The 12029-nt window shown below is 34.4% G+C and overlaps 1 protein-coding gene and 1 long non-coding RNA gene across 3 annotated transcripts; both read left to right on the top strand.

Annotated features, from left to right (window-relative positions):
• Nucleotides 1-386: 386 nt before the first annotated feature.
• LOC129891922 (chromatin remodeling protein EBS-like) lies at nt 387-6563 on the top strand. Of its 2 annotated transcripts, XM_055967411.1 has the most exons (6): nt 387-908; nt 1388-1730; nt 1855-1923; nt 2708-2846; nt 5633-5687; nt 5998-6563. In XM_055967411.1, exons 1-5 carry the CDS (start codon nt 836-838, stop codon nt 5657-5659), a joined length of 651 nt encoding a protein of 216 aa, XP_055823386.1. In that variant the 5' UTR covers nt 387-835; the 3' UTR covers nt 5660-5687; nt 5998-6563. The 2 variants fall into 2 exon arrangements, with proteins under 2 accessions (XP_055823386.1, XP_055823385.1); XM_055967410.1 differs by having other exon boundaries at nt 388-908; nt 5633-6563.
• Nucleotides 6564-10591: 4028 nt separating this feature from the next.
• On the top strand, nt 10592-11730 carry LOC129891921 (uncharacterized). The gene is made up of 2 exons (XR_008767244.1): nt 10592-11019; nt 11522-11730. It is a non-coding gene; the product is annotated as an uncharacterized LOC129891921 (long non-coding RNA).
• The last annotated feature ends 299 nt before the right edge of the window (nt 11731-12029 follow it).

Here is a 12029-nt window from a genome sequence, read left to right as displayed (position 1 = left end):
AAAAGTAAATACCATAGGCTTGCCCTTATTTTCAACACGTCAACTCTTGAATAACTTTTTTAGGATCACAATAGGACTTTTTAGGTTTGTAACGTAGGTTCGGGCTTGGGTAGGATACATTTTGGATAAAAGTAACTACTTTGCCCCTTCAAACGCTACTTTGACTTAGCTACTTAGTTTTTCAACCCCCAAACTCTTATTGTTCCCTTATTCTCTCATTATATCTTCTTGGGAGTGATTTCCGCTTTTGTTCAATCTTATTCTTTTTTTATGACTCATATTTGCACTTATTTTGTTTTTCACTTGCGGCCACACCCCATTCTTTTCTTTTTTTCTCTTCCCACCATTCTTTTCATACCCTAACTTCTTTGCTTTTGGGGAAAATTGAGAATAGTGAAAAAATATGATGAGCTCCCCCAATAGGAGTTGGAGTTGCACGCAAAGTCCTCAATTGTCGCCCGTATAGGAACAAAACCTGTGTCTCCCGACCCTTGTCCTGCGCTTTCTCTCTCTTCTTTCTCTCTCCTATTGCTCTACTCTCCACCCCTTATTTTCCAGCAACTAGGGTTTTTGCCCCTTTTCTTTTACTGAGGGAGTTATTGTCCAATTCTTACCCATTTCCAGTTTTTACTGTTGTCATCACCACGTGATTTTTATTTTACATTTTCTTAAAAGAAGTGGAGACAAAAAAGATTTGAGTCTTTCTTGTAAACCAATAGATATTTCTGGGTTGTTTTCCATTCTTGAAGATTGAGCTTAAAGATTGAGTCTTTCTTGTAAACCAATAGAAATTTCTGGTTTTTTTTCCGTTCTTGAAGACTGAGCTTAAAGATTGATGGCTAAGACTAAACCTGGAAAGAAAGACCTTGATTCTTACACTATCAAGGGCACCAACAAAATTGTTAGACGTAATATAACTCTTTTTGCCCCTATGATTGTACTTGTGTTTATTTCATTTCTTTCTTTGATCAATTTTGTTGTGTGTATGTAAGATAAAGATGGTATTTTTTTGGTGTTACTAGCTGTTTACCTTGGCTCATTGAAGTACTGCTCTTTTTTTGTTTCTATGATTTGTATTATTGGTTGTCTATTAGAGTACCATCTTTTTGTAGAGCATTTGTATAGCTCATTGGGTTTTGTCTTCCTAAATTATTTGGTTATTCTTTAACTTTGCTTGAATTTTTCTACAATTAATGTGTAGATGTCCTAATTCACACTCACACTAAAAAGAAGTTAACAGGTATATTTCTTGTATTGTGGTTCACAAGGACTTTGATGAGATTTGAGGCGTTCACTTCTCTTTGCTATTAGCACTTGAGTTGTTTAAGTTTTGAATTGTTGGATGTCACTAGACTGAAGAATATATCTTTTGAACTTTCTTTCTCAGCTGGTGATTGTGTATTGATGAGACCATCTGATTCTGATAAACCTCCATACGTGGCAAAAGTAGAGAAGCTAGAGGCTGATCACCGGAATAATGTGAAGGTCCGAGTTAGATGGTATTACCGACCTGAGGAGTCTATTGGTGGTCGCAGACAGTTCCATGGGGCTAAAGAGCTGTTCTTGTCAGATCACTTCGATGTGCAGAGTGCACACACCATTGAAGGGAAGTGCATAGTGCACTCTTTTAAGAACTACACCAAACTGGAGAATGTGGGCCCTGAGGATTACTTTTGTAGGTTTGAGTACAAAGCTGCCACAGGGGGCTTTACTCCTGACCGTGTTGCTGTGTAAGTTTCTAATAGCTTTGCTGCTAAACTCGAAAGCTACTTCATCCTTTTCTCAGTGGAAGCTGAAAATATGTTTGTAGTGTTTACTAAAACTTGGATACTTTGGGATGTTTTGATTTTGAAGGTATTGTAAGTGTGAGATGCCCTACAACCCTGATGATCTCATGGTACAATGTGAAGGATGCAAAGACTGGTATGCCTCCAAATATCCACAAAAGTCATGTTCTTTACGCATTAGCATGCCTTTTTCTGTTTGTATGCATGGAAATTCACAAGTATCACTCCATTTAATGTTTTAGTTAAAACAAATGGATATCTTCATATGTATAATTACTTTCAGTTTCGATCAAGAGCGATGTAAGGAGAAATAAATGTTCAGTCAACTTCAAAGGGCACAAAGCTTGAAAAGGCAACAAATGAATAGTGTTATGTTTCCCCCTTCTTTTTTATCGGCAAATGCAGCAAGTTTAATTAGTTCATCCATGCAGATTTTATATTCTGAAGTGGATTATTAAGTTGTCCTGCCTTTTTATTGTCCACTATCCACATTATATTACTATGTTAACCAGGGATAATAAAGGTTCATGTATGATTTTTAGTTATATGTCCAATTACTTACATCCCATATCAAGCTATTGTCTCAACCTTGGTAGATAAACTAAGTTTTTTTTAGAACTAAAACTGTGATGAGAACTGGAAACTTTTATTAGAAGTACAAAAGTACCTATCTTGGTGTAGAAGTAGAACTTAAAAAGGAAGAGTCTTCACTAGTCTAGAGTATACATTAGGAAGTGCGAACTGTGTCTGTAATTGTCTCCATTGGTTTTGGGTAAAATGGCTACATTCTTCAGCATCATATATTTAGGAAACCTGAGTTGTCATGGAGTTTTTAGCTTAATCTAATTTTCTGTATTATGGTTATTTTAATAACCGTAACTATAAATAATCTTTTCATTTTGCCTGCAATTCTATTTCAGGTTCCATCCCTCTTGTATGGGTATGACCATTGAAGAAGCAAAGAAATTAGAGCATTTCTTGTGTTCTGACTGTTCCTCAGAAGATGACACCAAACGTCCTTTGAACTCATTTCACGTTTCACCACGTGATGAGGCAAAGGTAAAAATTCTGTTACACTCACATGTTAAACTCTGACGTGATATTATTAGTACTATTTGCAAGTATTGTATCTCAAGTTAGTCAACAAACTGTTGTTGTTTGTGATAGAGAGGGTGATGGTGGTGGGTGAACTTTTTGCACTATGTTCTCATGTGTAGCTGACGTTTAGGATCATTATGGAAGGAGAAGGTCGCGCTTCAGCAAGTGGTGCATGTTTAGTTTGGTTATGTCTAATATATCAGATTCTAACCGTAAATGAAGGAGAAAGGCAGGCTAGTGGAAGTGTATCCCCTAAGTCATGATGTTACCTGCTCATCTAATGTACTGGACTACTGATACAATCAACAACTAACAACCAAGTTAAGCTGGTTTCAATCTTTGTCTCTGAGTTACTCAAAGGAAAGCATAAAAAGGTGCCAAGAATGGATGACCTGGGATGGAGAATGTTGGAAGTTATAGGTCTATGAAACAGCTTGGAAAATATGAACTTAGTCCCTGCTGAACTGTCTTTGTTCAGATACGTTCTTCGTAGTTACCTAGTGGGAGAACTCGAATTACTCACTGTTACTTAGTCCCCTGCTGAACTGTGTCTTTGTTCAGATACGTTCTTCGTAGTTACCTAGTGGGAGAACTCGAATTACTCACTGTTACTCTCTTAGTAGCAAGATTGGCTTCAGTTGAGTTAGGAACTACTTTCACTGGAAACAGATTACATTAGTTGATTAGAATCTCATTAGGTTAGAGTCTTTTTACTAACATAAAGAAAACTTTCTCTGTCCCTTCTTAAGTGTTCTTAATGTCTGGACGTGGGTAAGAGGTATGACATGAATATATGTTAAGGTAGGTATAAATCTGAGATAAAATTAACTTTTGTGAGATTTAAACTTTAAATAGTGTAGTTTTGTAGTATCATATTCATGTTGTCTTCAATCAATGAGTTAACTATGTTTCAATCTGAAACTAGCCGCTATATGATCATAAACATTCAATATAGAGGATTATCACAGCCAGACTATTGTTCAGCTGGCCGTGAACCTACCTCAATCCTTTTTTATCCAAGCTGGTGACTGAAAATGCTCACATTATAAAAGCTGCTTGTTACCCTTAGTATTTGGATTTTTGTTATTAGTGTGAAGATATTGGAGACACATTTAATAGGTGGGAGTGAAGTTACTCGTTTAGGAAAAAATGACATTTGGAGCAACACGTAAGCAAAAGTTGAACAATTACATGTTACATTAATCTGGGAGTATTCTGTAATTGTTGCTTCACTAACCATATGCCCACAGCTAAGGTGCAGAACTCTACTTCCTTACTTTTGTAGGATGTCGTGTCATTTGGTTTTCTGTCAAGCTTGTGAGCACTGTATCTGATTCTTTTAGAATGTGTGGGGTAACATATTTGGAGATATAAAGGAGTCCAGATAGCCTCTTGGGTTGCCACGTTCTCTTTTGTCCTTTGAAGACTATGTAAATTATTTCAAAGGTCTTCATAAAAAAACAACAACAATTGTTGCCAAGGTTAACTCGATGAATTCCTACATATTGTTCTAATCCTTCTGTGCTGTCAAGAGAGTTGCATATTACTTACATTTCTTAAACTTCAAATTTGCCTCATATAAAACTTTGTAGGCTTTGATATTTTTTAGAAGGTAGTAAACAATGTAGGCTTTTGCATAAGTGGAGTTAAGCAGAAAATTTTCAACTCAAACATGAGGTTTCAATAAGCTGAGGATGTTCTATGATGTCTGGCTGCTCTAGACATCACCACCAAAAGCTCTAGGACTGGTTGTCAACAATTGATTGCCATGCTATATGATGTTTTGATTGTCAATTCACTTCCAACAGATTCTCACCTTCTGATTCTTCTAGATTTCTGCAATGAATTCTGGGACAGTTTTGAAGGAATTACAGGATACATGTATCTAATTCAAAAGTTTCTCAGCAAGCTTAGTATGTCGATGTGCTTATGCATAATTTCATATTTTATGTGTACCTTTGGCATACAACTACTATGTGGGGCTCGCCCCATCATATCAGAGAAATAGTAACTTCATAAAAGACTATTCTATATGTTATTATATTCGTTTCTTGAGTTTCATGTCATACCTCATTGTAAACTCTTTAGTCTTTTCCCATGTTCTTCATAAATCCTATATTTGTTCTTAAGTGAAAGGAGTACCCAATCTTTTACAGCTGAATGGCCTAAGGAAATTTGTTTGTCAATAATTTTGGAGAAAAGTAATCATGATCACATGCAAAACACGTGGGCAAGACCCCTTTAACCCTGTTTAGCACAGAGAGTCGTGTACCAATGCTTGGCGAAGTTGGTTTTATATTTGGATCCGGTGCTATATCTATGAGACTTGAGTTTGTCAAGATATTGTGTTTTGAGGTAATTGGTGTCAATTTTTTCTCTCTACCATGGTATTTCATGCAAGAATTCAGTGGGAAGAAGAGTAGATGATGCAGCGACATTTTTGTAAGAAACTAAGGGTTAGGGAGGGGGCGCGGGGGGTGTTAATGGGAAAACTAAATGGTGTTGTATGTGAATTCTCGGGTTGTTGATTCAAATCTCTTATCTTCCTGTAACGGTGAAACAGCCTGAATTCGAGCTCGTGACCTGCAATGCACTTACCTTTATTGAACCAAAGCTGTGGGGGTTCCCGAAGGGGGATTGCTTCATGATACTGCTATCCTATACATTTAAGCTTTTATTGTACTCGACTGTAATTTATCTGTAACTGGCAATCATTTTAGCTAAACTGCCACTATTCCCGTTGCTAGGTGGAGTCAAAGCGCAGGAAGAGATAAATAGCTGACCTTGATGCAGTATGAGGAGGTACGCATTTTCTTGCGTAGTAGCACTGGCATTGTTGTATGTGTTATCAAATTGTATAGTGCTGAGAGAGTACTGCCCTTTTGTAAAAGCCAGAAACCTTCTCTATTTACTGTGACAAACTTGCTATTATAAAAGTTTGTGCACTAGACTGGGTTGTCTACTGAATGCAATTTGTGTGGCCTCATGCATGAGTTATAACTGGATATTGCGGAATCTACTACAAATATTGGAAACATCGCAAATCTAGGTGCCTGTTTCTATGTTGATTTTATAACTCTCCTCTTCCTGTATCTGCCCCTGCCCCCTCTAGGTGCCTGTTTCTATATTGGATTACATGTGAAGGCTGGATGTATGATGACAAGCCTGTAAGAGCTGATCAAGAATCATATTGACGAATAAGAACTTTGCCTCATCTCGAGTTACAATATATCTGGTTAGGATCCCCTGATCAAGAAATTCATTACAACAACATACCCAGTGTGATCCCACAAGTACGCAAACCTTACTTCTTCCTTAAAAGGAAGAGAGGCCTGACAACAATATACCCAGTGTAATCCCACAAGTATGCAGACCTTACCTCTTCCTTGAAAGGAAGAGAGGCCTGATCAAGAATCGTATTACAACAACATACCCAGTGTAATCCCACAAGTAAGCAAACCTCATCTTTCCTTAAAAGGAAGAAAGACCTGATCAAGAATAATATTGATTTGGTTAAATGTGTAGTGTTCTAATTCGCTTAAATTTTCCTGGGAACTCGTTGATCAATAGAGATCTCTTGATCGATGTCCCTTGCTACAATCCTTGTATGTGATTAATGGAAGATTGAGAAACTTCAGCAGCTTAAAAATGAAGTTATTTCTGCTACTTGGGCTACTTTACTTCTGAGTATTCGTGTTTTTGCTTTCACAACGCCATATAACTTTTGGTTTCCCAGATGATTCTGCTCTAAGAGTTTGAACTTTGGTTCGTGTAGAACCAAGGATGATCAATTATTGTAACATGTGTATTCCAGTTACCTGTTCATCAAATGCAATCTGATACTATAATAGTGTTACTGCACTCAATCCGAAGCTAGTTTGGGTTGGCTATATAAATCTTTTATATTCGTCCAAAGAGTTCAAATAATTCAAAGAGAACAAGAAAACTGAAAAAATGAGGGAGAAAGGGCAGTAATGAGTATCTATTCGTCCCAAAAGTTTACGGTTTTGACTGCAAACTTGAAGTACTCTCAGAACATTTTTCAATCTTTACATTCTCTATTTCAAGATTGACCAACTTGAAATAATCTTCAAATATTTTATATCATATTTGTGTTTGTCAAATTTGCTTTTGAAAATGCTTTTCTTTGAGCCTATTGTCTATCGAACAGCCTCCCTTATCTCACGGGTAAAATTTGCGTATACCCACCTTCCATAAACTCCACTTGGAATTAATTATAATATACTATACTCGTTAATTTACACTGAAAACTTTGTCACAAGATTCTTTTTCTTCTCATGAACATGCCACTTTTTGATCAGGACCTCCTCATTGGACTCCAACTTTTTCCAAAATTTCGGGCGAAACACGTCTTGGATCCTCCTGCAATCTTGTTTTATAATAGAGGAACCTTCTTTTTTGTGTATACACCTTCTTCTTTGTATTCTTTTCTAATGTAGCCGAGACTCACAACACTGAAATAATCGTTGATATTGATTATTTGATGCTACTTTTCTTCTAATGAGTCCATCAACATGTTTGCAGAATCCACAGTGTTTTTTCGACGGGATAAGTTATGTCAAGTTCAAACATCTCATCTTCCCTTTGCTTGGAAATCTGCTTTCGAGCCGTAATTTCATCACCACTATTACTATTTCTATAAAATAAATTAAATTAATTTTTAAAAGTTGGAATCAAACAAATCAATTAAGTCGGTTTTTCATTGATTTAGCTTTTGTCTATTTTTTTAAGGAAAAACTACACTACATAGACCATTTGTGAAACTATTTACTCAAATTGGATTCAATCCAAACTATTTACTCTTAATAGACTCATCGCCCAAACTATTTATCCTCTTACCCCACTTTCTCCCTTTTAATTCCGGCCATGACGTCATGTTGATGTCAGCATCATTGCTCTTCTTTGATACCATCAGAGTATATCAAACAGTTTCTTCTTGGTACCATCAGAGTATATATATACTCTCATGGTATCAAACGTGTATTTACGCCAGTGCCCCTTTCCTTGTTCCTCTTTGATACTATGAGAGTATATAATATACTTTGATGGTATCAAACAATTTATCAAACAGTTTCTTCTTGATACCATCAGAGTATATACTCTGATGGTATCAAGAAGAAAGAGACAGTGCTTCAGTGAAACTGTTTGATACCATCAGAGTAAATTATATACTCTCATGGTATCAAATGCACGAGATAGTTAAAAACAAGGGGTATGAAAGTAATGGGGTATCCAATGGTAAATAGTTTTTTTTTGGAGTATAACAATAATTATCCCTTTTTTTAATTAATTCAATTTTTAAAAATATATGACAACATTATTCCAAACATATTAGATTAATTATATTTCAGGATAACACTACTAAATAAATTAGTCTGTAAGAAAGAAATTTATATATATAATCAAATTATATATATAGCTTCCTCAATAAAGTTATATGCTTTGTCCAAAAATTTAACCATTTTCAAGAAATTTAATAAAAAAAATTGCAATAAATTTGTTTGGTGCAAAAATTAAAGAAGAAGGATGAGGAGACAAATTTACTTTGTCTAAAGTTTACTAAAATCGGGTATAGATTAAATTATTTTTATGAATAATAATATATCTAATATAATTATGTAAATGAGGTCCAAAGAGGATGAGACGTAGGTAGTTTTACTTTGTCTTATGAAGATAAAAAAGATTGTATTTGGTATACTTTAAACAATTTCAAAATAAAATATATACAAATTACTCCCTCCGTTTTAATTTTTTTGGCTTACTGGGCATAGAGTTTAGGAAATAAAAAAGACTATTAAATTTGTGGTTTTAAATTAAAAATATGTCGAATGTACCAAAATATCTTTTAATCCTGTGGTCTTAAACATTCCATGTGAAAATTTGAAATTCAAAAATTGCTAAAAGAAAAAGAAGGAAAAGATCAATTTTTTCAAATGGACTTAAAAAAAAGAGTAGATCTAATAAATTGAAATGGAGGAAATAAATAATAGTTTACAAATAAAGTACTGCGCGAATTTTATGAAATAAGTTGGTATTATTATGATTTATAACTTCAAGTGACCATTTCAATCAGCTGACTTGTGCTTGATATTATGATACATATATTATATAATATTTTGGATATGATATATAATCCTATTTTTAATGTGACAGCGAGGAAACAAGTTAAATATACGTGATGAGATCACACATGTAATTTCTTTTCAATTCTTATTTTATTGATTTATCTAATTTTAAATTTTTATATATTGTTATTATTTTTCTTTTTCGACGACTTTACATTTTTTAAAATTAATTGTTAACCTTTCATTAGTATTTTCTTTTTTTATTTGAATTTATTTGTAAGGCAGCGGGGAGATTGATGATGATGTCACACACCGTATTGGGGCAGGGTGGATGAAATGAAGGCTCGCTTCCGGTGTGCTATGTGACAAGAAGATGCCACCACAACTTAAGGGCAAGTTCTACAAAGTGGTGGTTAGACCGGCTATGTTATATGGGGTGGAGTGTTGGCCGGTTAAGGTCTCTAACATTCAAAAGATGAAAGTTGCCGAGATGAGAATGTTGAGACTGATGTGTGGGCATACCAGGAGTGACAGGATTAGAAATGAGGATATTCGGAACAAGGTAGGAGTGACCTCGGTGGAAGACAAGATGCGAGAAATGCGACTGAGATGGTTTGGGCATGTGAAGAGGAGAGACACAGTGCGGAGGTGTGAGATGTTGGCCATGGATGGTTTCAGAAGAGGTAGGGGTAGGTCAAAGAAATATTGGAGAGAGGTGATTAGACATGACATGACATGACGCAATTACAGCTTACCAAGGACATGACCCTAGATAGAAGGGTGTGGAGGGTCCACATTAGGGTAGAAGGTTAGTACATAGTCTCATTATTCCCCGTTATTAGTAGGCGCATTAGCGCACTATAATTTCTTGTGCTCTGACTTCTGTTATTATCTATTACTTTTTGTACTTTGATTACTCTATTTTATCCCTGTCGTTCTCATTATTTTCTTTCTCATATATGCCTTATCTAACCTCTTTTATGCTTTTATTGAGCTGAGAGTCTTTCGGAAACAGCCGTCCTACCTTGGTAGGAGTCAGGTCTGCGTACACTTTATCCTCCCCAAACTCCACGTTGTGGATTTCACTGGATTGTTGTTGTTGTTATTTGAATTTAATGCACTTGAGTCGAGGATTTTTCAGAAACAACATATCTACCTCTGTGTACACTCTACTCTCTCTAGATCACATTTAATGGAATTAACTGGGTGTATTGTTTTATTGTAACATTCTATATTTGTTTTATAACAATCTAATACATAGAAAATAAAAAAAATATTTCACAAGATATATCTAATAATGACATAACAAAGTATATCACACCTTCAATAATTAATCTTTTTCTTTAAAAAAATTACTATTTCTCATTTGATTTATTATATTTAACTTGTTCTCTCCCTTTTTCTTTTCTTAATTCATTTCTATCTCAATCAGTTAAACTTGATTCAAACTCACCCGTTAAATCGTAGTATCTCCAAGTATGTTGAAATAACACGTTTTCATCAACGACGCATTTCTCCTTTGTTCATCATGAAAAGGAAAGTCAAAAAGGTTGCTAGGCACAACCACTTTTGTTGAAAAAGAAAAGTAACGCGTAGAAGAAATTGGCAACGCGTAGAAAGGCTGCCAACTTTTTTGACACAAATTTACACGCTTTGCTGAAATACAAAACGCGTAAATTTCTTTTACGCGTTTTGTTCCTCTTATAAATAGAGGGCCTAATCCCTCATTTATCCCATCCCATAAAGAGAGAGTAAGAATATTATATAAATTTTGTAGTCTTGAGTGTCCTCTTTAGTAGTTGTTCTTTTTACAAGAGATAAGTGATAATTATTGTTTTCTCTTTGTATTTGAGAGCAGTGTACTCCATATTTGAATAGTGAGATCCTTTTACCTCGTGGTTTTTCCCTTCTATCTGTTAGAGGGGTTTTCACGTAAAATTCTCGTGTCCAATTTATTTTTATATTTATTGTCATATCAAACTTTAGTTGTGGTGCTTCCTTCCCTCAACACATCAAATTAATGAAAGACTTTAACCTCCTCAAAAAAGGTGAGTAACTCAGTGAAAACATACATTTTTCTTACTCTATTTTGTTTTGTCTGATATGTTTTGTTGGTGCACATTTGTTATGACTGAATGTATTTCCTTCATGTTTAATATGTTTATAATGTATTAGAACTGCCGAGGCTGCAACAAAATAATCATGTTCAAAATTTTGAGAGCAAGAAAATTTGATACTCAGTTAACAAATCATCATGAAATTAAAATAGCATATCCAATTCTAACACGACAACATAAACATCCAATTTGTCAGTTGAATAATCACTCATTACCACAAAATCAACAACTCAAATTCATCCACCAAATCTTCATTTTCATTACCTAAGATATTCACAATTATATTATAAGGCTTAGCTTTAGAAAGTTTAGTGTCCGACAGTGTTCAAATATTCCACAATGACACCCCGTTCATCAGGGTACGTTACTGTACTTTGTTCATAAAATCAATGCAAAATTTTGAATTTTCAAATTTGATTTAACAATGCTACAGTTTTGATGCTGTCAAGAAGGCAATGTTGCGGAGACAAGAAAATTTGATACCCATTTAGCAAATTGTGGAGGGATTGGAAGAGAGTATCAAATTCGGAGATGACACTATCGATCATATACTATTAGCAATGTGTTTTGAAATAATATTATTTATTAATAATTATTTATTTACTTATTTATTCAATTTAATAAAGTGTTACATTAAATTAATCATTTTGTCATATATGTATCTCAACATATATAGTAGATGATTTAGTACATAAAATAATAAAATAGAAAATATTTTTATTTCTTAATATGTTTTACAAATTGAAGCAAGATAAATATTTTTTAATGAAAAAAATCATCATTAGAAAAAGAATGCGTTTAAAAAGAAAAGAAAAGTTATTTGAAAAGGGCATTTTTAACCCTTTAAGTAACAATAAGGGCATTTTTGAAAAAGTTTTTATACAAGAGAGAAGTAGTCCTAAAAAAAGAAAAGTACTCCATATTCTATTGTGTTGGGTTTT

The sequence above is a fragment of the Solanum dulcamara genome, chromosome 6 (genome assembly GCF_947179165.1).
Source record: "Solanum dulcamara chromosome 6, daSolDulc1.2, whole genome shotgun sequence".
NCBI lineage: Eukaryota > Viridiplantae > Streptophyta > Magnoliopsida > Solanales > Solanaceae > Solanum > Solanum dulcamara.
Note: the sequence above shows the minus strand (reverse complement) of the source record. Positions and strands in the feature narration are given on the sequence as shown.